This window comes from Crotalus tigris, unplaced genomic scaffold, assembly GCF_016545835.1.
Source record: "Crotalus tigris isolate CLP2741 ecotype Arizona unplaced genomic scaffold, ASM1654583v1 scf7180000024471.848039, whole genome shotgun sequence".
NCBI lineage: Eukaryota > Metazoa > Chordata > Lepidosauria > Squamata > Viperidae > Crotalus > Crotalus tigris.
Window position 1 is genome coordinate 544728 of NW_024100642.1, and position 24859 is coordinate 569586.

Here is a 24859-nt window from a genome sequence, read left to right on the forward strand (position 1 = left end):
AACACTATTCTAAAACAACAAGGAGAACTGATCTCTGCAGAATTAAGGATTTCTTGGTGCCTCTTAAAACCCACCCACTGCAAGCCTAAAAAAATACCCCACCAAAAATAACACAGAAAGCCAACAGATTCAAATCACGTCCTCTCTTTAAAGCAAACGACCACCTAAAATTTCAACTGGTGGCGACTAGCAGAAGAGCCTTTTTTGCTAGCAGCCCCAGCTCTCCGAAATACCGTGCCGCCAGAGGGGAGGCCGCCCCCCCCCCTTCTGAAGGGGTTTTCTGACTTGGCCCTGTCAGCTGGTGTGAGCCCCCAATGTAGACCCTTTAGGCTGGAAACGGTTGGGTGCAGGGACAGTGAAGGCACCACCCCCTCTCCCAATTCAAGCCTGGGTTTTTGAGTCTATATCTAAATTCCTCGGGAATTTTAATTGCTCTTATATTTATAATTGATTTTATATAGCTGTTTTTATTACTTATAAGCCACCAGAGTTGCTCTGGATGGCCAGATGGGCGGCATATAAATGTAATAAATATATAAACATAGATCAGTTAATAAAATGGTGCCCCAAATCAAAGGTAGCTTGAGATTTCTATTTGGAAGAATGCAGCATGATGGAGATTGATGTACAGTGGTACCTTGATGTTCATTGTTAATTGGTTCCAGGAGCTGCGATAATTACCAAAAATGATTCGTACCAAACAAAAATTTTCCCGCAAGGAATAATGTAGTGAGTCACAAGGCAGCCGACACCAACAAGTTCTAGCTCAGTGGTTCTCAACCTTTTTAATGCCACGACCCCAACCGGTCGTAAGTTGAGGACTACTCAACCGGTCGTAAGTTGAGGACTACTCAACTGGTGCAGCACCGTTTGCAGAATGGGACTTTTGGTGGGCTCAGCAGGGCAGAGACAGCCTGGACAATTCCTATTGGCTTTTGAAAGCCAATAGAATTAGACTCTATTCAAGAGAGTCTATTCGATTGGCTTTCAAAAGCCAATAGAATAAAAGGGAATAGCACAGCTAAGGAAAAGGGGGGGAAAAATGGTGGACTGCGTTGTTTGGCGACCCCCGGGAAATGGTCGTTTGACCCCAAATGGGGTCCCGACCCACAGGTTGAGAACCACTGTTCTAGCTTGTGCAAACGATGAGTACCACTGCACATCAAAATGTGTTGAGTTACCAAATTTGATGAGTTTCAAAGCAGCTGAGTACCAAGGTACCACTGTATCTCCTGGTGGGGATCATTCCATGTGTCTGGGCTCTGAAACAGCCTCATCCTAGGTACCTGTCACTGTGACATCTTTTATTGAAAATTGAAGAATGAGCATGAACTGATTTAAAACCCAAAGCAGGTTCCCACATATGCTAAACAGCAGCGGCTCTTGGACAGAGAAGAGCTTCTCTCTACTCTGCTATTTGGAGATGCCGTAGATTGAACCTGTGTGACAAGATAAGACGTGAATTCATACCTTGTGTCAATAGTGTGGCATACTGGTTAGGGCAGTGGACTCAGATTAAGGAGCTCTAGATTCAAGCCCATTCTCGGCACGGTCACTCAGAGGGTGACTTTGAATTGGTTATTATCTGTCAGCCCAACCTACTTCACAGGGCTGTCATGGGGATATAATTGGAAAAGGTCCTATTATATATACTGCCCTAAACTCTTAAAAGGACAGGTGGGACATAAAGCCAACATACAATGTGAAAGCCAGTTTGGTGTAGTGGTGAAGGTGCTGACCTAGAAACCAGGGGACTTGTGAGTTCTAGTCCCTTTGGCATGAAGCCCAACAGGTTTCTCTCTCAACCCACCCAACCCCATGAGTTTGTTGCGGGGAAAACAGGAGAGGAAGAGTATTAGGTATGTCCACCGCCTTGAGTTACTTATAAAGTAATGAAGGTGGGATAAAAATCTATTAAATAAACAAGCAGCCAATAATAAAATGATGCCAACCCATCTCATCCCTGCAGTTACATATGGGGATCACCCAGTTTGTATTAAGCAATAGAGTTGTAAATCACAGCTTTATTGAGAGCAGAGAGTTAAGGTACTCTTAAAACTGGCTTTCCCAGCCTAGAATCCCCAAGAGAAGCTGTTGGTCTATAAGCCCTATCAAACCGTTACTTAACATGACTAAAAAAAAATCAAGCCTGATGGGAACCAAAGTCCAGCAACCACTGACAATTCCAAACAATGCAAATTTAAGCTTTGCTTCTCTCTTGGTGGCCTCCAATAGTGCCTAGGCCACGGGTAGGCAACCTTGGCTCTTTTATGACTCTGGGCTTCAACTCCCAAAATTCCTGAGCCAGCCATGCTGAGGGGAAAGGGAAAGGTTTCCAAGCTGAGCCATGCTGGCTCAGGAATTCTGGGAGTTGAAGTCCACGAGTCATAAAAGAGCCAAGGTTGCCTACCCCTTGGCTACAATCCCCAGAGTTCTAAGTTTGAAGGCTTCAACCTTTGACCCCTTAACCGCCTCTCCTCACCTTGAGCTTCTAGTAGGTTCTGCACCACTTCCTCCAACCCAACTAGGTAGATGAACTCATTATTAGCTGCACTGGGCAGGAAGTTCATTTCAGGAGCCGGAGGTTTGGGTGGAGGAATTTCCAGCAAGGTTTTCTCCAGCTGTTTCCGCAATGCCAACTTGGCAGCTGCTTGCCGACTGGCAGGAGAGTCGTTCGAGTTGACGATGGAAGCAACGCTGGTGGCGATCGAAGAGTTCACCTGACCGGACGTCCCAGCTGCACCTTTCAATGAAGTTGGGGAGGCCTGGGAAATGAAATGGGGGAGAAGAGTCTGTCTTATAACCGTCCCATCCCATCACACGCTATTCAAAAGAAAGCGGAGATCTATGCATCAGGGTGGAGTCTTCTTGGTGGAGGAATCTGAAACTTCCTGCATAGAAGCATGAATGGAAAATCTGGCTATTTCAAAATCACAGGCCGTCCTCGACTTACAACAGTTCATTTAGTGACCGTTCGAAGTTACCACAGCATTGAAAAATGACTTTGTTTTTCACAGTTATGACCGTTGCAGCATCCCCACGGCCACCTGTGATCAAAATTCAGATGCTTGGGAACTGGCACATACTTATAACGGTTGCAGTGTCCTGGGGGGAGGGCTCATGTGATCATCTTTTGTGACCTTCTCTGAGAAGCAAAGTCAATGGTGAAGCCGGATTCACTTAACAACCGTGTTACTAGCTTAAGAACTTCAGTGATTCACTTAACAACCGTGGCAAGAAAAGTCATACAGTGGGGCAAAACTCACTTAACAACTGTCTTGCTTAGCAACAGAAAGGTCGCACTCAATTGTGGCTGTTCAGTCAAAGACTACCAGGATCTGCAGATGCTGCCTCCACATTTTTCATTGCTCCCAGGGCACTCCTAGACTGGGTAGGGCCACAAATTTCAGCCCTCTCTTTGTGGGGCAAAACGTGTCTCTTACCCCTAGCAGAAGGTTAGCACAATGAATGTTTTCAGTGAAGTGGAAGGTTTTGCCCCTTCTCTACCCCCATGGCTGGCAGGTTTGCAGACCAAGGAATATGGACAGCCATTCGTCCGAGATGGTATAGGGCAGTGGTTCTCAACCTTTCTAATGCTGCGACCCCATAATACAGTTCCCCATGTTGTGGTGACCCCCAACCACTTATACATCACCGGGTGCCAGGGGTGTGGCCAAAGAAAAGGGGGAAAAATGGCGGACAGCCTTGTTTGGCGACCCCCGTGAAATGTCATTCGACCCCAAATGGGGTCCCGACCCACAGGTTGAGAACCACTGGTATAGGGTTTCCTGCCTGAGCAGGGGGATGGACTAGATGACCTCCAAGGTCCCTTCCAACTTTATTATTATTATTATTGATCATCGCACAGTCAGCCAGATGTTCAGACTGGATTTGGCATTTTCTCTACCTATCAAGTCCTTACCCAGGACCTGGGATAGGCAGATGTGGATGTTTGATGGTATTACAGATATCGTCGCAGCATGGAAACAGTTCCTAGTAAGGCCGCCTTTTGCAATTGACTAATAGCAAATTTGTCAATGCCAATGGTGTTCAAGTGGTGCTCCAGTTGTTTTGGGATTGCACCCAAGGAGCCTATGACTATTGGTACTACCTTGCTTGCTTTTGCCACAGTCTTTCTATTCCTATTTGTATGTCTTTGTATTTTATTATCTTCTCCAGTTCTTTCTCGTCTATTCTGCTGTCTCCAGGCACTGCCACGTCCACTATCCAGACTTTTTGTCCTACTACTACTACTACTACTACTACTACTACTACTACTACTACTACTATTATTATTATTATTATTATTATTATTATTATACCAAGGGTCTTCAAACTTGGCCCTTTTATGACTTGTGGACTTCCAACTCCCAGGCATGCTGGCTGAGGAATTCTGGGAGTTGAAGTCCACAAGTCATAAAAGGGCTAAGTTTGAAGACACCTGTCTTAAAGACAGTGCCACCCTTCACTGGGAATTTGGCTGAAGTTCAAGCCTGATGACTTGCTACCTGCTTATCCATTTTTAGCTAGTGAGATGGAAAAAAACCAAAAAAAGCCAGTTTGGTCTAGTGCAGGGGCAGGCAACCTTGGCTCTTTTATGACTTGTGGACTTCAACTCCCAGAATTCCTGAGCCAGCATGGCTCAGCTTGGAAATCTCTCCCTTTCTCCTCAGCATAGCTGGCTCAGGAATTCTGGGAGTTGAAGGCCAGGAGTCATAAAAGAGCCAAGATTGCCTACCCCTGCTCTAGTGGTTAAGACACTAGGCTAGAATCTGGGAGAGAATTGAGTTCAGGCCTTAGGCTGAAAGCCAGCTAGGTCCCTTCGGGCCAGTCGCTCTCTCTCAGCCCAACTCATCCTACAGAGTTGTTGGAGGATGGAAGTCATGTTGGATATTTTCATCATCTTGAGCTGGTGAGTTACACCCTCTTGTAACAATTATCAAGTTGGGGAGGGAACACAAACTTAAAAAATGAAAAAAAAAAATAAGAAGTGCCTCCTCTCACATCCTAGGAACAAAAAACCCTTCACTCCATAGATATGGAAAAAAGTTATTTTTACTAGGAAACCATTAATTGCTGTCACTTCTTTCCTCATAAAAGTACCTTTTCTCTAAAATCTATGAAAGGTTCCCCCCCCCCCCCCCGGAGTAGAGGCAGCCCTAACTGGCTTCACAAAATTCTTGAAATGAAATAAACTCACGTGAATTCTTGTATCTGACAAAGAGTTTGCTTTTACAGGGCATTAACCTCAAGAAGGAAGTGCTTCAAAAAGAATGTAGTCACTGCAATTTTTGATTAGTGGCTTATTTACACCAGCAGTCCTTGATTAGAAAAATATTAGCATTTTTGTAATAACTCTTAGCACATGCAATAAAAACTCCCAAGATGATTCACGCATAAAAACACTTCCTCTGTTGAAGTAAAATTCAGAATGTGAATACTTTTCAATGGATTTTAGTTAATTTGGGGTAGCTTGATAGATTTATGGAGAGTTATGTTGTATTTCCTAGACCAGGGGTAGGCAACCTTGGCTCTTTTACGACTCGTGGACTTAAACTCCCAGAATTCCTGAGCCAGCCATGTTGAGGGGAAAGGGAGAGGTTTCCAAGCTGAGCCATGCTGGCTCAGGAATTCTGGGAGTTGAAGTCCACAAGTCATAAAAGAGCCAAGATTGCTACCCCTGGCCTAGTCTATTAAGCCTGACAGAATTACCGTATATGACGGCGTACAAGGCGACCTGGCGTATAAGACGACCCCCGTCTTTGTCGCCAGGCCGCATTCCTAGAAGGTCGTCTTATACGCCGGAAACTACCAGTATTTCCAGTGTATAAGATGACTCGGCGTATAAGACGACCCCCCGTCTTTGGCGCCAATTTTAGCGCTTGCGGAAGTTGCCTTATACGCTGGCATATACGGTAGATTATCAGAAACTGGTAGGCCTAGTCCATGGGTAGGCAACCTTGGCTCTTTTATGACTCGTGGACGTCAACTCCCAGAATTCCTGAGCCAGCCATGCTGAGGGGAAAGGGAGAGGTTTCCAAGCTGAGCCATGTTGGCTCAGAAATTCTGGGAGTTGAAGTCCATGAGTCATAAAAGAGCCAAGGTTGCCTACCCCTGTCCTAGACAAAGGAACATCAATCTCTCAAGATAGTAGTTTAGGATTTTACTGCTACGACCCTGCTTCCACCCAGCAAGTATTTTCTACGAATAGGGAGTTATGAATGTCCCTCATTTTCCTAACAGAATCATCATTATTAACCCCCTTCAGCCATAGAAAATAGGAAGGAGATAGATCATTGAGTTATGAAGCAGCCACCTACAGGTAGTCTTTGACTTATGCCCATAATGGAGCCCAAAATTTCCACCACTAGGTCACACAGTTGTTAAGTGAGCCACGCCCTAATTTATTATCTTTTAAAATCATCATTGTATTGTGAATCTGGCTTGCCCCATTGACTTTGCTTGTCAGAAGCTCCCCAGGAAAGTTGCAGATGACAATTCCAGGACCCTGAGACTCCGCAACCATTGTTAATACATGCTGGTTACCAGGCACCCAAAGTTTAATCACGTAACTGTTGGGATGCTACAAAGGTCATAAATGGAGAAACTGGTCATACGCCACTTTTTCAGGGCCGTTGTAATGTTGAATGCTCATTTTTTTTTTATTAAAAGTTTTACAAGTTCACTACAATATAAACCCCTCCCACCCCTTTCCCCCCCTCCCCCACTTCCCAGAGCTGATTACAGGGTAACAAATAAACAAGCATAATCTAACTAACATAAACCAACTATACTATCAAACAAAACCATAACACACTTTAACTCCTTTTCAAAACAAATATTATTAACAAGTTAAAACAAAAATAATAATATAATTAAAACTATTAATAATTATCAAAAATCTACACATATGCAAGATAATATTTTTCAATTTCATATTTCTTTTGAATGTAATCAATCCATCTTCTCCAAACCATAATATATTTTTCTTGTGATTGATCCTTCAAGTAGGCGGAGATTTTCACCATTTCTGCTAAATTAGACACCTTAAGTATCCATTCTTCCAAGGTAGGCAGTGAATTTTTCTTCCAATATTGCCCCACCAATAGTCTTGCAGCTGTTATAAGATTCAACATCAAACTGATTTCTTTAACATCAAAATCTACAATAATACCCAACAAAAATAACTGCGGAGTAAACTTTATCTTTCTCTTAAAAATCTTTTGAATATTCCACCAAATCTTAATGTAAAAAGCTTTAATATCTCTACAGGTCCACCAAATGTGAAAATAGGTTGCGTCTAAACTTCCACATCTCCAACATTTGCACTGTAAATTCGGATACATGCAGGACAACTTTTGGGGATCCAAATGCCATCTATAAAACATTTTATAAAAATTCTCTCTTAAATTTTGCGCTTGAGTAAATTTTACATTTCTAACCCAAATTGTCTCCCATGTATCCAGTAATGTTGAATGCTCATTAAACGAATGGTTGTAAGTTTAGTATAGAGACTAGGAAGGCATGCATGCTTCTGATTGGACCGTTCACCGTTTCAGGAGGAAGAAAGGCTAAGAGCAACATTGCTTGTCTGCTTACCTGTGGGATGTTGACCAAAAGGCTCGCATTCGGGACATTGGCAACACGGATGAGACCCTGCTGGATGATCCGCTGGCCCTGGATCTGCACGCTGGGAACGGAGGCCCGCGGAGCGAGGAGCAGCGGAGGAGGTCCCGAGCTGGAGTGCGGGCGGATGTTGTGAATTTGCTGGGGAGACACAGAAATGGGCTGATACAGATGGATACGTGGGAGGACAAGATGGGAGGAAGGCAGGAAAAAGGGAGAGGAGAATGAAGGCCAAGCAAGGGGGAAGAGAAAGGATGGGATGATAACAACAAGATGTCCAACGCAAAAAGGGGAAGAAGAGAAGTAAAAAGGAAAAACTATTAGTTTGGTTTTTTTTTTAAAAAAAAAAAAGTAAGAAAAAGGAATACTCCCAAAGCCAACAGTGTAGATTTATTCTTAGAGCAGCTTGGAAGATTCTCAGGATGCATCAGATTCTAACAGGAAGTGCTTTTTTGCTTTGGTCAGATAATCAAATTTAATATAGACCTGCAAGAAGCAGCTTCATAAGCACGCTTCGATTTGCATCCTTTTCATTAGCACCGTGGTCACTAAATGAATGGCTGTAAACTGAGGACTACCTGTGGTGAATAGGCCTGAATTGCAGAAAGGGAATTTGAAAGCAGTGTATAAAGGAAGCAAAGCAGGCATGAGACCAACACAACAAATGGCTCAACAATGGTGGCAGGGGGTACAAGAAGGATGTGTAATGTTAGATATGCATCGTTGGGAATGTGTGTATACTTTTGTAGGCAGGCAACACCATGCTGTTGACTGAAAACACACATTATTTGCAGTACATATTATATGCATGATCTGATAATTAATGTACCAAAGTCCAAGGCCGTTGTGTTTGACAGGGATAGTAAAGTATGCATAAATGACAAAAAACTAGAAAAGATGAATTTTAAGATGTACTGATAGAAAGCTGGTGAGTAGTATATGGTATTCTTTGTGGAGTGTTTGTTAAAAGATGCAAAAATGGCTACACCTACAACCAATTTTGCCTTCTTTATTATACAGAGTAAAGATTGAGTATGTCAAGAGACACTGTCATGATTTATTAAATGTAATGGAGATAAGGTACTTAAGAAGTGTAATGTGGGAGAGAAAGGGCCAAGAATGAACGAACATGGAATACAAAAACAAGTGACTGACAGGCTTAATCATGACAATATATGAGGCTCAAAGTATAGAACGAAAATATGGAAGAATAAATGTGTTGAGAGAGAGAGAGAGAGAGAGAGAGAGAGAGAGAGAGAGAGAGAGAGAGCCTGAGAAAGCTGCAATTTGATGGAGTCGATGAGATCTTGAAAAAGAGGGAGGCAAGAAGTTTAAAGAACAAAGGGCAATGGAAGAAGTGATGGATGGCACCTGAATGACATAGCAGAAGCAGTTTCCCAGAACAAAAAGGCATGGAGAGGTACAGTGAATGTGTAAAATACTTTTAAGTATTTTTCTTTTTCTTCTCTTACAACTTTAATCTCTTCATCTTGCTAATTTGTAATTAATTTAATTTCTTCTGCTTTACTTCTCTGGGCTTGACGGAATATTCCAAAAGGAACATCTCAGCTGCCTTAAGTTTGGCCTGAAGAGAAATGATAGGGCATAACTTAAACTAATAAATAATAAACAACAGATCCAAGTTCTGGTGTCCCCTTGGTCACAGAATCACTCGAGGCTACCTCACAGGCTTATTGTTGTGGGGAGTCAAATGAAGCAGGACCATCATAGATTGGCAGGGCATAGAAACGGATCAATTCATATAAAGCATCTTAACTGAATTATCAGCCTTTGCTTACATGGCATTTTCTGAGGAAGAGGGCACAGGCCAGCAATGCACTTGCATGACACAAGTAATACTTGTTTAGTGACAATTGGGACTGGCAATTCAATTGGTACACAAAACAGCTGTTAAGTGAAACAGTTGACTGTGCTTATGATCTTTCTTCAGCTTTCCTTTGGTTTTACAGGTCTGTGAAGGTGACAGGTGGAAGAATTGGCCACAGAGTTGCTTTTTCAGCACCATCATAATTGTGAACGGTCGCTAAACAAGGCAATAGCTAAACAAAGACTACCTGTGAGGAGGAACTATCAAGAATAACAGAATGATAGAATTGGAAGGGACCTTGGCGGTCTTCTAGTCCAACCCCCTGCTCAAGCAGGAGACCCTATAGTACTATTTCAGACAAATGGTTGCCCAGTCTCTTCTTAAAAACCTCCTGTAATGGAGCACCTGCTATTTTTGGAGGGAAGCCATGAACTCTGTCTTCTGTGCCCTAGTCCTTTAGGGCAGTGTGTTCCTCGACCTTGATAAGTTTAAGACGCATGGACTTCTGATTTCCAAAATTATCTAGCCAGCATGATTGGCTGGGGAATTCTGGGAGTTGAAGTTCCTGCACCTTAAACTTGCCAAGATTTTAAGATTTCAACAGCAAACACAACCAGCTATTTGACCTGACCTAGCTTCCCTTAGCCCAGTATATCCCAGCCAACAGCAACTCTGTGGGGTTTCAGACAGAAAAAAAATCTTCCCCAGCTAAGCAGATATAATCAGAGTCACGTAGGAATCTTAGGAGAGCAAAGGTGAAGTGTGAGGGGAGGAAAAAGAAAGAAAGAATATAAAGTACAACAATAGCTTACCTGTGCTCCTCGGACTAGAGGTGGCATGACTATTTGCGTGTTCTGTTGAGAGCCCAGCTTTGAAGATGTCTGTTGCCCACCCCGGATCAAAGGAGGCGGAATAACAGTCCCAGGAATACGTGAAGAAGTGTTCTGTTTTGGGAGCGGGGTTGAGTTGGGGAAAGAGATAAAAGAATGGTTTTGCTTTATAACTGCAGATAGTCAAAGATCCATCAAGGGCATTCTCTACTCTATTTTCCTTGTGCTCACTAACCAACTTCTTAATATAGCTTTGAGAGCCAGTTTGGTGTAGTGGTTAAGGTACCAGGTTAAAAAAAAACCCTGGAGATCATGAGTTTTAATTCTGCCTTAGGCACAAAGCCACCTGGGTGATCTTCGGCCAGTTGCTGTCAGCCCAGGGAAAAGAAGCAATAATAATCAAGTTGGAAGGGACCTTGGACGTCATCTAGTCCAACCCCCTGCTCAGGCAGGAAACCTATATCATTTCAGACAAATGGTTGCCCAGTCTCTTCTTAAAAACTTCCAGTGTTGGGAGATTCACAGCTTCTGGAGGCAGGTTGTTCCGCTGGTTAATTGTTCTAACTGTCAAGAAATTTATCCTTAGTTCTAGGTTGCTTCTCTCTTTGGTTAATTTCCAATGGCAAACCACTTCTGAAGTCTTGCCAACAAAACTGCAGTAACGTATCCCGGCAGTCATCAGAAATCAACCCTGATTCGAAGGCAACATTTAGATTAATACATATACAGCTTTATTTCCAGTTTTTTTATCTATCCACTCAGAACTACTGTAGGAGCCCATATATTACAGGTGGTCCCTGACCTACAATCAGTTGTTTAGTGATTCATCAAAGCTTTAACGGAGCCTTCAAAAGGTACCCATCCCCTGGTTCTCACAGTCACGTGACTGCATTTTGGGTGCTTGGCAATTGGCTCGCATTTATGGCTGTTTGTAGTATCCTGAGCTCACATGACCCATGATATACAACATTTTTGCTGAAAACTGGGGCTTACTTCCAGTTTTCAGCAAAAATGCCCCATAGCAAACAATGAGTTTGCTTAACAGCATTCGCTTTATGATCAATGCAAAAAAAAAAAGTCATAAAATCAGATGGCTCACATGGGTGACTCACTTTAAAACTGCCACAACTTATGAATGCACGCGAGCTCGTGATTTTTGGAACAGGATTAAAGTATGGTTGGAAGAAATATTTGAGCAAGCGGTAGAACCAAAACCAGAACTCTTTCTATTAGGTTTAACTACGCAAAAGCATGACAAAGGCGTACTTTATTTAATGCTACACATTTTAACGGCTTCCAGACTGGTTTTTGCTCAAAATTGGAGGAATAAGGCAGTGGTTCTCAACCTTTCTAATGCCGTGACCCCATAATACAGTTCCCCATGTTGTGGTGACCCCCAAGTGGGTGTGGCCACCAATAAGAGGGAGTAGGACAGTTAGGGAAAAGGGAAAAAAATGGCAGACAGTGTGGTTTGGCGACCCCCGTGAAATGGTCATTTGACCCCAAATGGGGTCCCGACCCACAGGTTGAGAACCACTGGAATAAGGGAACCCCAACGGAAGAAGAGATCCTGCATAAAATTTTATCATGTGCTGAGATGGACAGGCTTACAATGATTATGAAAGACAAGACAGAACACGAATACTTCCAAATCTGGGGCAAATTTTACCGTTGGTATGAATTAAGAACTGCTCGGACTTCAAGCTAATGGTAGAATTAAAAGATATACATAACTGTATATATAATTGTATATATAATTGTATTGTATAGAAGATGAGGCTTATATAGAGGTTAAGAACAATGTATTAAACTGTTGTACCATGATAGGAACTGATAGGAAAATTTATTCTGGAATGTCATGTTTCTCCACTGTTGTTTTAATTGTATTATGAATAAAAATTAAAAAACAAAAAACTGCCACAACTTATGACCATCACAGTTCTAAAGTTGAGGGCTACCTCTACTGAAGCAGCCTGTAAGACTGAGTCAATTGACACAGATCTTTCTTACCTGCAGAAGGGCTGACTTGCTGGATGCAATGTTCTGTGTTCCCCGCACTAATGGGGGAGGTGTTGCTGCAGCATTTCCTGAAGAACCAGCAGGCTATAAAAGACAGGGAAACACATGGAAGAGAGAAATGTATTAGAGCAAAAGCAGGTGATTTTGAAGGCACTCTTTGGGCTCTCTGTTTATGGGCCCGGCACCCTGAGTTTTCACTGGCCAAAAATGTGGTGCCAAAAGGCCAATATTTTGGGGTTGCACAACTTCAGCCCAGTTTTCAATAACAGTAGAGGGGAGAAGTGGAGGAATGACAGCAATCTGCTTCCTGGAAGAATCTTGCTTTCATTTATATCACGGTGGTGTCCAACCTTGGCAACTTTAAGACCTGTGGACTTCAATTCCCAGAATCCCCCAGCCGGCACGGGGAATGCTGGAAATCCTGAGAGTTGAAGTCCACAGGTCTTAAAAGTTGCTAAAGTTGGACACCCATGATTTACATCCTTGGAAAAAACAAGGAACACACTGTGCCCACTCTGGTGATGTCATCCTGTTATGGAATGGCTTCCTGCAGATCTCCAGTCAGGTATGGACAGTTTAAAAAAATGGACAGTTTTTTAAAAAAATGTCAGTAACCTCTATTATAATAATTATTGTTGTTAATTGCAAAGTCGTGTCCAACCCATCGCGACCCCATGGACAATGTTCCTCCAGGCTTTCCTGTCCTCTACCATCTTCTGGAGTCCGTTTAAGCTCATGCCTACTGCTTCAGTGACTCCATCCAGCCACCTCATTCTCTGTTGTCCCCTTCTTCTCTTGCCCTCCATCTTTCCCAGCATTAGGCTCTTCTCCAGTGAGTCCTTCCTTCTCATTAGGTGGCCAAAGTACTTGAATTTCAACTTCAGGATCTGGCCTTCTAAAGAGCAGTCAGGGTTGATCTCCTCTAGGACTGACCGGTTTGATTGCCTTGCAGTCCAGGGGACTCGCAGGAGTCTTCTCCAGCACCATAGTTCAAAGGCCTCAATTCTCTGGCGCTCAGCCTTTGTTATGGTCCAACTTTCGCAGCCATACATTGCAACTGGGAAAACCATGGCCTTGACTATACGTACTTTTGCTGGCAGGGTGATGTCTTAGAAGTCATGCTTGGGGGGGGCACTTTGAAAGCCAGAAATGGTCCCCAAGGTAATCAATGCCTAGGCTGGAGACAGGTGAGAAAGGCCACATATAAACTCCAAGTACGGGGGGGGGGGAAGGCAGACTACGCACCTTTTGAGCCGTTGTCTCCTTTTGTATCTGACTTTGTCGTAATTTTTTCAGTAAGACCAGCTTAGCTTCTTCTAACCGCAATTCCTCTTTCAGCTGTTTAATCATTCGCTCCCGTTCTTCTGGGCTGCTTTTCTACAAGGACAAAGGATTGGGAGAAAAAGTTTTAAATTTCATTTAGAGAGGGGGAAGAGTCAAATTAGAGAGGACGGCAGAAGGGCTGACTTTAAAAGAGGGCTTTCAAGAGGACACAGATGAGAAGGAGATGGAAAGAAACAGAACGAGAAGCAATGTGGCTTGTTAGGCCAGCCTTCTGTAATCCAGAGTCCTACAGATAGGTTAAAGCAGGGGTCTGCAACCTTGACAACTTTTAAGACTTGTGGACTTCAGCTCCAAGAATTCCTCAGCCAGTCCACAAGTGGTCAAGGCTGCAGACCCCTGGGTTAAAGGACAACTGCCAAATTTCCTAGCCAGCAGTGACAGGATTCTCATCATCCCCAAAGACTACAAGGCAGGGGAAGCACAGCTTTTGTGCTGCAGGAGAAATTCCAGGCATGAGCATCATGAAGGAACAGACAGACGGCTCATGTAAGCGACCCAGGCATAAAGAACAGAAAAAACAGAGTCTTGGGGGGGGGGGGGAATTTTGAGCAGATGGGGCACCCGAACTGGAGGAGAAATTCATGCACTTCGACTGGAATCACCACAGAGAAAACCCTCCAGGCGACAAAGCAGAGGACATGACCAGTTTTTGCCAACGGACAGAGAAAAGTCAATTCTGTTATATTCTGATTTATGTACTACTGTGGCACAGATGGCGGGAACCCTTGAAGATGGACTCATGACTTACTGGGCCAAAGATCTGAATGTATTAAGGGTATGTGTGTGTGGAACCAGTCAGTTCGGTCTCAGTTGTATGACTGCTGGGTTAGACTCACCATCAGCACTTCTGCGCTGGTCTCTTTTAATGCTATTTTGGTTAATCCATTCATTCTTGGGCTTGACGGCTCGTTGTCAGATAGTACTATTACATCCGGTGAAGGGACTCTCCTCTCTTGCTTTGCATCACTGAAAAAAGTACCCCCCCAAAAGGAAAAGATGCATGAGCAGGGATATTTTTAAGGAAAAGGATGAATAAATCCTAAGACCCTCACTCGCCCTCTCCCTACTCAGCAAGGTGTATTTTTCAGGCCTATTTGGAGGGAAATCAAAATGACACTTCCGCCTTTCAGTTCTTAGTGTGGCTGCAGAGGGGGAGAGGAGCATTCAGAAGGCAAAGCAATGGGTAGGGATTCCAAGATAGCCAACTTCCAGAGATAATCCATGTGTCTTCAAACTCTAATCTAAAAAGTTCCTGGAGGCACCTGCAGAAAGTTAATTAATTAAAAGCTTCTTTTTGACTTTGAACCAGTCAATCTAGTACTTATCCCCCAGATGGATTCAACTGACATCCCCCCTCCCCATTTCTGCAGTGGAACAGTCTGAGAAGAGGGGGCACCACGAAGCACTTACCAAGAAAATATACCAAGAAGTTTTTACGGAAGTAAAACTTCCATCCCAAGAAAAAGGATTGTAAAGCAAGCTCAGGTGAAAATGGCAATACATACAAATTCCTCTAGAGGGCACCCTCATAAAGCAATAGTTTACTATGAGCATTAAAACAAAAGTTGAAGTCCTGAATCAAAACAGAAAAGGGGGGGGGGTCTTTTCCCCTACTTTTTACATTAGACTCAGAGACAAATGCATTTGGAAAAGGCAGGGTGCACCAGGTTCAAACTAATATTACAAAAAAGGACATTTCCATCTTGCACCCATTCCGTTGACCCCCCCCCCTCTAAAGCCAATTTGGCTTGACAGTTAGTAGATCAGATTCTTGTATTGTAATAAAACTTTGAACTCAGCTCCTGTTCCTGGGTACAGGTAGTCAGCTTACAACAGTTCATTTAGTGACTATTCAAAGGTACAACAGCACCGAAAAAAGTGACTTATGACCATTTTTCACCCGAGAAGCAACCTAGAACTAAGGAGAAACTTCCTGACAGTTAGAACAATTAACCAGTGGAACAACCTGCCTCCAGAAGCGGTGAATGCTCCAACACTGGAAGTTTTTAAGAAGAGACTGGACAGCCATTTGTCTGAAATGGTATAGGGTTTCCTGCCTGAGTAGGGGGTTGGACTAGATGACTTCCAAGGTCCCTTCCAATTTTATTATTATTATTAATTATTATTATCTCCATGGTCACGTGATCAAAATCCACACGTGTGGCAAATGACTCACACTTACGACAGTTGTACAGTGGTATCCCGGGGTCAAGTGATCACTTTTTCTATCAAGGAAAAGTCAATGGGGAAGCCAGGTTCACTTAACAACCGTGGCAAGAAAGGTCGTAAAATGGGACAAATCTCACTTAACAACAGAAATTTTAGGCTCAATTGTGGTCGTTAAGTCGAGGACTCCCTGTACTTGCGCCTGACATCAGTCCTCTTATAAAACTTGCAGATGTAATTTCCCTGGACAAGCAGATTTCTCATTTGCCATCAACCAGACCACAGGATTTGCCTTGCCCAATATTTAAGAGGGATTGAACTGATCCTGAGATAACCGTGTTTTAGGAGAGGCCACCCCCAGTTTCCTATGGAGGAGATTTCAAGTTTGAAACCTGGTCACTTTCTTCAACAGAGAAATCGCTGGTCCTCTTCATAATCCAGATGTGACAGAAGCAAAGTTTCCTGATCAAGGGCTGGAAACCCTTTATGGGCTTTTTTTTTTCATAAAAAAGAAAATAATTCTGTACTTCCGGTTTTGAGGATTAGAAACAACAGATTACAGAAAGAAGGAATTTATGACATGATCCTAAGAGAGAAAGTTTTGAATAGAATTGTATGTATAACATACAACTGTATTCGTTTGCCAAGAGGAAAATCAGAAACCATTTCTTTATACTTCTTTTTTATGTTTTTATTTTTTCCACATTTTTTATACCACCCATCTTCTTGAAAGAGGAACTTTGTTTTCTGTTCTGTTCTATTATTTCTTTTTGTTTTCTTCTATTGGCGGTTTTCTCTTTTTGCCTCCCTTTCTTATTTCACTTTCACATTTACTGTATCTTTTGCTTTGAATGTACTCCTCATTATATGTGTAAAACCTTTCACTATAAATTAAAACGTAGCAAGTTCCCTCTATTTGCAAGAAGTTTTTTAATCAGGAACGCACGTGGCTGTCACCTGAGCCTCCCCTTGATCCACTATCATCACAAAAAGCTTTATTTCCTCTATTCTAACAAGCATCCCACACCATGTGACTGATTGAGACATGCTTTGCCAGTCACGTGACCTTTTTAACCATTCCTTCCCACGTAGTGGAAAAGCTACGGTGATAAACCGGTTGGAACTGGTTTTGTGACACATCGCTTTCATTTTGTGGAATGGTGGGGGGGGGGATGATTAAGACAGGTACGGTAAGAAAATGGAAGGAAGGAAGAGGAACCACAAACACACATTCAAGGAACTGGATGTCTCACGAGACAAAGCTTACAAAAGGGGGGGGGGTGTAAGGCTGCTATCCCACCATAAATCAATCTGCAATCTGGCATTCAGGAATGTCCAGGGAATGCAACTTCCAGAGGTTATGGCCGAAGGTTATAAAGTGCAGTCCCAGCACTAAAGGATATACCAAGGAAACAGAGGCTGTTGTGAATAATACTGATGAAATGAAGAAAGCTTGAAAGTTTTTGATTTTTGATGAAGGGGGGGGGGAATTATGAACTTCGCTTCACTTCACTTTTAGAGACTCAGAGCAAATGCTTGGACCCAGAATGTGTTCTGTATTACACTTCGGTTGAGGAAATACAGGTAAAGATCCCGCTGAGTCCAGTTTGATTCTTAGGGAACCACCTGAACAACTTTTAGGTAGCTTGCTCGGCATCTTCCGAGTGGCTGGATCGTGAGATGGGCAGCATATAATTTTAATAAATAAAATCTAAGTGGCTTATGTACCATTTGGACACATGAAAGCAGTTTGCCAAAATCTTTTCTCAGGTTATGTGCTGGTTTTTAATTTATTAGAGTTATAATGCTGCCCATCTAACATAAAACAAATCTGGGTGGCTAACACAGTAAAATATCAATGCAATGGCAAAATGCAACACGTAAAACATTAGAGAACATCAGAAAAGTGCTCACTGAGGACATTTTGTTTCTATTCTCAGTCCAGCCCACAGCCCTGAGATTTCCTAGCGGCCGCCCTTCCAGATACTTATCAGATCTGATCCAATTCAACATTGCTAAGATCACCTAAGTTCTGTCACTTGCTGTGATACATCACCCCCAATAACCTTAAGTCAGTGTTTCTCAACCTTGACAATTTTAAGGCATGTGGACTTCAACTCCCAGAATTCCACAGCCAGCATTGCTGGCTGTGGAATTCTGGGAGTTGAAGTCCACATGCCTTAAAATTGTCAAGGTTGAGAAACACTGCCTTAAGTCAACCCACCCTTGATTTCTCTCTCTCTCTCTCTCTCTGCATGTGTTGTGTGTGTTATTTACTAATAGGGATAGCCAGATTGAGGGCTGGCCTTACTTTGCAGCAAAAGAGACTGCAAATTAATTTGAATAAAAAGGCAGTACATCACTTTTTCGAAGCAATCTTCCCTCTTTAAAATACATTTCAACAATCTCCTTCCAAGAAGAAAAGTAGCAGGGCAAGAATTTATCTCTGTTGCCATTATGACACAAATAGGCCCCTACCTTGTTGTTTTTCTGAAAGGCCCAGAAGACGTAGTTTTGTTAGTGGACCTGCTTTTTACCTTGTGAATGTTTAATGTTGTAAGCTGCACGGTGTCATTTGTGTGTGAGCTGGGTGACCATTTATAATGGCAAACAGATGTGTTTGCAATGGAGCTGCTGAGAGAGAGAATGTGGCTAACACCGTTGGCTGAGTTTAGGCCAGGGGTAGGCAACCTTGGCTCTTTTATGACTTGTGGACTTCAATACCCAGAATTCCTGAACCAGCCATGCTGACTCAGGAGTTCTGGGAGTTGAAGTCCACAAGTCATAAAAGAGCCAAGGTTGCCTACCCCTGGTTTAGGCTATTAGAAGATATTAATAGTCCACACGTGTGGTCTTCAGTGCTTTTGAGGGAAAATTGTAGCTTGTTTCTCTCATCCAGGGGGCTTCAAACTTGGCCCTTTTATGACTTGTGGACTTCAACTCCCAGAATTCCTCAGCCAGTGTGCCTGGCTGAGGAATTCTGGGAGTTGAAATTCACAAGTCATAAAAGGGTCAAGTTTGAAGACCCCTGCTCTAATCAAAAGACATCCTGTCCTCGTGAAATGCAACGGGGGGGGAGGGGCACAGATCTTAAAAAATTGATATCCCCGAGATGTGCTTATACAGGTAGTCCTCGACTTACAAACTTTGGTTTAGTGACTGTTTGAAGTTACAACGGCAAATTTGTCGCACATTTGCTCACTTTTTTTAGTACAAAAAAAAACCAATTATGGAGGGACAAAAGGAGGCAGAAACACCATGTATATAGTACTGAGTTGCACACACACACACATATGCACACAAAAGCATAGATGTAACAACAACAACAAAGCAAGAATGTTTCAGCTCCTTGCATCTGTTGTTACTTTTAAGAATAAGTTATAATCTCCTTCCAAGCTATTTGCTAATGGTTGATGTTGGATGCTTTCAAAATTATAATAGAAAAAAACAATGAAGAGGCATCATAGATGTCTTGCCTTTCACCAAGGAGAAAATTAGGCAGCATATGATTCCCCCGCTGTACCCCTGCTCTCTGCAACCTCAGCCGATTCCTTAACAACCACAGTTGGAGGACAATGTGATAATTGTAGGAAGCCTAGTTTGTGAAGCTGACCTTGCATACAGAGAAATCTACCTCTGGCTACCGGAAGCTGGATAAAAAAGGGGAAGGCTACAGAATCCATGGCCAATAATATTCCTCAAAATCTGGGAATCGTTTGACTTGTGTCTGCTGGAACACTAGAAGAATCATTAATAAATGCTTAGCTTAAGGGGGGGGTCTGCGTCATTTGGGGCCAGGTCTCAGCAAGATATCCACTCCGAGTCAGGGAGCAGCTGAACCGATGCTCCTCCTCCTTGCTGTTACTTTAATTTGTCTGACTCAAATTGCCAGAACAAAGAGTCGCAAGAAAGCTCAGCCTGGCCACCTCGAAATGATGGTGGCTTCTGGGCATTAAGAGAGACAAGTGGTCAAACTAGCCCCGGCCTGGCACTTTCAAGCTAGTCAGGCTATGTACAGTAGATAAAATTGAGTGAATTAAAATCTTGCACTAAGCCAAATGTTGCAACCAAGATCTCATACATCTAGCTTAGCAACCTAGCATGATAATCAGCTCTTTTGCATAATTTATGCTCTTTTTTTATCGGGGGGGGGGGGGATGTTCTGCAGAGCTGCTTATTCCCAATTACCAGAAAACTTCAACTCCATCCTTAGAGATTGCTAACATTTTAGTACAACTGGTCCTCGCTTACCAACTGCCTTGTGTAGTCGGTTTGAATCTATGATAGTGCTAAAAAACAAAGTTTGAGGCCAATCCCCACATTTATGAGTCCCCTGTCTCAGTCACATGATCATTGTATATATACTTCACACCCAGCAGAGTTAATACAGAAGGCAGAATAAAGAAGTTGTAGTCATATGATTTTTCCACTTAGTGACCAGGTCACTTTGCTTAAGGATCTAAGTGGAAGTAAGGTTATAAACTTGCGGTGCTGCCAGGACTTTCCACTTAGTGACCATGGCAGGTAAAGAGTGAGTTGCTGGTCCCAACTGTGGTCACTAAGCGAAGGTCTACATGCATTATCAACACTTTCAAGCCAAACATGACTACAAAATAAAAGTGATGGATACTGCTGAGCAATATTTCCTCTCTGGCCATGGAAGCTAAGGCTGTTGGGAACTGCAGTTCAGCTACTTTTAGAACTATGGATTCTAGTTCCCTTGACTAGAATCTTAAAAGAACAAGAGAAATAAGTGAGAAGGGGTGGGATGGAGGAGAGAGAAAAAGACTCAGGTTGTTAAACCAGTATCCAAACAACATTTTGCCTCTGAGATTTCATCAAATGGTGCCCACACAAATATATCTTGGCAACTTTTTCAAAGAAAAGATTATCAGGAAACTGAACTGTATCTTCAGCATCACCTTAAAAGTCTTAGCAGCAGCTCTTTCAGATAAGAACACACGTCCATTTTGCAACGCTTCCTGCTTTCCACCCTGGCTACCCAGATGTCAAGCAGAAAAAGAAAAAAAAAAGTGGGGCTTGAAGGCAATAAATTCCCAAACTGGTATTCAGAGCTGCCTGGTCTCTAAATCTGAGGTGTTCCTCACATTTATCGGTAGTACACAGGTTCCTATACATTTACAATGCAAAACACCTCTGGAAACTGTGGATCCCTTGGAAAACTTGTTAGAACTTCTCTAAGCACCCACCGGAACATCTGAGGAGAAATTTGAACACCTCCCCTTCAAATAAACAAAAAGAGGAAGAAGGAAACTTATTTGCAAACAGGAAGTCAAAAAAGAAAAAAACGCCACTCTGCCATCCTTTCCTTCCTTCAAAAATCAGAGGCATCTCCAGCACAAGATTGTGCATAATGAAATGTAGCTGGAGGGTGGGGTGGGATGATACAAACACACACATACACTATATATATGCATATATATATATTTCATCAGCATAACCTGCCTACCCTGAAGAGCAGGTTGACCAACTATCCCCATTTTTAATTCCAATGGAATTATTTAAAATTCTGTCAAACATGGACTGGCTAGTGTGAGATATTTTAAAAGGCCTTTTTAGGGCAACACACCTAAAGTGAATGAACCCGTGTATGGTTCATAAAACCAAGACCCCAATAGGAGCTTGTTGTCCCACATCTGCATCAACTATTTTATCCTGAGGTTAAACGTTGAAATAAAAGCAGCTATACAGGTGGTCCTTGACAGCCATTTATTTCAGTGTTTCTCAAACTTGACAATTTTAAGGCATGTGGACTTCAACTCCCAGAATTCCACAGCCAGCGTTGCTGGCTGTGGAATTCTGGGAGTTGAAGTCCACATGCCTTAAAATTGTCAAGTTTGGGAAACACTGATTTATTTAGTGACTGTTCAAAGTTAACAGCATTAAAAAAAAAAAAGTGACTTATCACCTCGTCCTCGCACTTACAACTGCTGCAGCATCCCCATAGTCATGTGATCAAAATTCAGGTGCTTGGCAACCAGTATGTATTTGCAATGGCTGTAATGTTCCAGGTTCAGGTCATCGCCGTTTGCAACCTTCCCATTTGGCTTCTGACAAAGGGGGAGGAGGCCACATTCATGTAAGGAATCTGTGATTCATTTAGCAACTAGAGTTATTTGCTTAATGACTGTGGCAAAAAGGTGGTAAAATTGGGTGCAACTCACTTAAACACTTTGCTTAGCAATGGAAATGTAAAATGCCCGGGAAACCAGGAGATTCAGGCAATTCAAATGAGTATAAAGATTTATTGCAAGATTAAGCTCTCTACAAGAATCAGGCCAAATGACCATTAAGGGAAATGAGGAGAAAAGTAAGAGAGTCATTCAAGGTGGGCTGGACTTAGATCTCTGGCGGGTGCCAAGGGTCTCGTGACTTATGACGCATTGGACCCTTCCCTTGGACTCTGGTCATCTCCTACAGAAAAGCATGAACCCAATTGTGGTCGTTAAGTCGAGGACTAGCTATATTCCTGAACATTTTTATAACTGGGCAGTATGGCCCCTCAAAAGCTCCCCCTCTTCGGGCAACACTGTATGAATAGATTACTATGTAGAGGCCTACAATACTTGGCACGGCTCAAGGAAATGCATGTTTTGTACCTAGGAAATTTCCAACTTAATCCCCAAGCATCAGATTCCCCACTTTAAATGTGCTGGGACTGCAGTTCGTTTAGTTCCCAGCCAGAATGGCTCCTTGCTCATTAGATTGCCGTAAAACACAGCCACAAGGTAAATCCATCAAAAGTATGCTAGAAAGCTGATGGTTGCAACACCCCTGCCAAAAACTGAAGTGTCAGCTGGTGCTGGTGTTAAGGGGGAGGAGACAGATAAATTTGAGGCCCAGTGGGCCTTACCAAATGCCTTGCCAGATGGGGGTCACTATGGGTCTTTGTGCAATGGTCAAGACCAGGGGTAGGATACCTTGGCTCTTTTATGACTCGTGGACTTCAACTCCCAGAATTCCTGAGCCAGCCATGCTGAGGGGAAAGGGAGAGGTTTCCAAGCTGAGCCATGCTGGCTCAGGAATTCTGGGAGTTGAAGTCCACGAGTCATAAAAGAGCCAAGGTTACCTACCCCTGGTCAAGACAAACTATAGAGCAGGGGTCCCCAACTCCTGGTCCATGAACCAGTACCGGGCCAGGGCATGCGATCAACCAGTCTGCACAAACAAGCAAAGCCCCATCCGCAGGAGGTAGGCAGCACACAAAACCATGCACACTCTGGTCCGTGGAAAAATCTCTCTTCATGGAACCGGTGCCCAGTGCCCATAGAGGACAGTGGCCTACATCAAGTTATTACCACTCTTTATAGTCTTTTAGAGTTAGAGTGAATTGCTATTTTTTACATCTACCAAAATATAAAATATCTTCGGCTTTAGTTTACTTGATGAAAATCACCCACACCAGCAACTGTCCAAACAATACAGGCATCCCCAATACTCAATATTACTTTACAAATAGATGTTTTTGTTTCTGAATTGCCAAAAGTGCTGCTCTCTGCCAACGTTCAATTGAAACCCTCTCACCCCTCCCCAAAATACAGGGAGTTCATTTAATGACTGATCAAAATTAACAACAGCACTAGAAAAGTGACTTATGACTGTTTTTCACACTTACGACCATTGCAACATCCCCTTGGCCATATGTGATTAAAATTCATATACTTCAAAACTGACTCATATTTATGACGGCTGCAATGTCCCAGGGTCACATGATCGCCTTTGGCAACCTTCTGGCAAGCAAGGTCAGTGGGGAAGCCGGATTCACTTAACAACCAGGTTACTAATGTAACAACTGCAGTGATTCACTTAACAATCGTGGGAAGAAAGGTTGTAAAATGAGGTGAAACTCACTTACCAAATCTCTCTCATTTAGCCACAGAAATTTTGGGCTCAACTGTGGTCTTAAGTCGAGAACTACTTGAATTGTCTTATTTTCTTTTCTCAGTGCATCGAGTGGAACCTCTCAGTGCATTTGTCAATGTCTATTAATTAATTCATTAATTAGTCTTCATTTAAATCCCATTGCTTTTCCGAGGAGTTCAAGACACCATACACTGTTCCCTTCCAAACCGTCATTCTCAGTTTGTCTTCTTAAGATTTCTGCCAGAGAGTTTAGGGTCCAAGTCACCCAGGGGAGTTGGAATCTAGTGTTACTTGGCTCTCTGGGAACCTCCACATTACAAAACATTTTGGTATTTTAAACCAAATTGTAAATCTCCAGTCCACAGTGATGCTCTTTACCGGGGTAGGCAACCTTGGCTCTTTTATGACTCCTGGACTTCAACTCCCAGAATTCCTGAGCCAGCATGTTACTGGGCCAAGCAGGGTGTTAAGGAAGTGATCCCTAAAAAATATGCGAAGCCTTTAGAGCTTCTAAATGAATCACTGAAACTTTCAGAGAGTCCTAAAACAAAGTGATAATTAGATTACAGGATTGGTGCAAATGATGGAATCTTCTGCCAACAATGCTGACTATCATTTGAGTGATATTAAAAGAAGCATCAGATGAGGATAAAGGGGAAAAAGGCAGGTTGAAATTCATCGACTCAGTGTCACTAGGTCAGGGGTAGGCAACCTTGGCTCTTTTATGACTCGTGGACTTCAACTCCCAGAATTCCTGAGCCAGCATGGCTCAGCTTGGAAACCTCTCCCTGTCCCCTCAGCATGGCTGGCTCAGGAATTCTGGGAGTTGAAGTCCATGAGTCATAAAAGAGCCCAGGTTGCCTACCCCTGGCCTATACCATCTAGACAAGTGACTGTCTAGCCCAGGGGTAGGCAACCTTGGCTCTTTTGTGACACGTGGACTTCAATTCCCAGAATTCCTGAGCCAGCATGGCTCAGCTTGGAAACCTCTCCCTGTCCCCTCAGCATGGCTGGCTCAGGAATTCTGGGAGTTGAAGTCCACGAGTCATAAAAGAGCCAAGGTGGCCTACCCCTGGGCTAGTGATTAAAGCAACAGTCCTGGAAAAGTAGGAAACTGTGAATTCTAGTCCTGGCTTAGGCATGAAGGCTGTGACTCTCAGCC

The 24859-nt window shown here is 43.0% G+C and overlaps 1 protein-coding gene across 12 annotated transcripts in view; it reads right to left on the reverse strand.

Annotated features, from left to right (window-relative positions):
- GATAD2A (GATA zinc finger domain containing 2A) overlaps window positions 1–24859 on the reverse strand; it is a 112558-nt gene that overhangs the window by 9991 nt on the left and 77708 nt on the right. For all 12 annotated transcript variants that reach the window (XM_039333020.1, XM_039333025.1, XM_039333023.1 and 9 more), the window contains 6 exons: window positions 14484–14613; window positions 13549–13680; window positions 12295–12387; window positions 10267–10398; window positions 7600–7767; window positions 2483–2765 (listed from right to left, as the gene is read on the reverse strand). In XM_039333020.1, the coding sequence (XP_039188954.1) occupies window positions 2483–2765; window positions 7600–7767; window positions 10267–10398; window positions 12295–12387; window positions 13549–13680; window positions 14484–14613 (938 nt within the window). The remainder of the gene's footprint in view (window positions 1–2482; window positions 2766–7599; window positions 7768–10266; window positions 10399–12294; window positions 12388–13548; window positions 13681–14483; window positions 14614–24859) is intronic.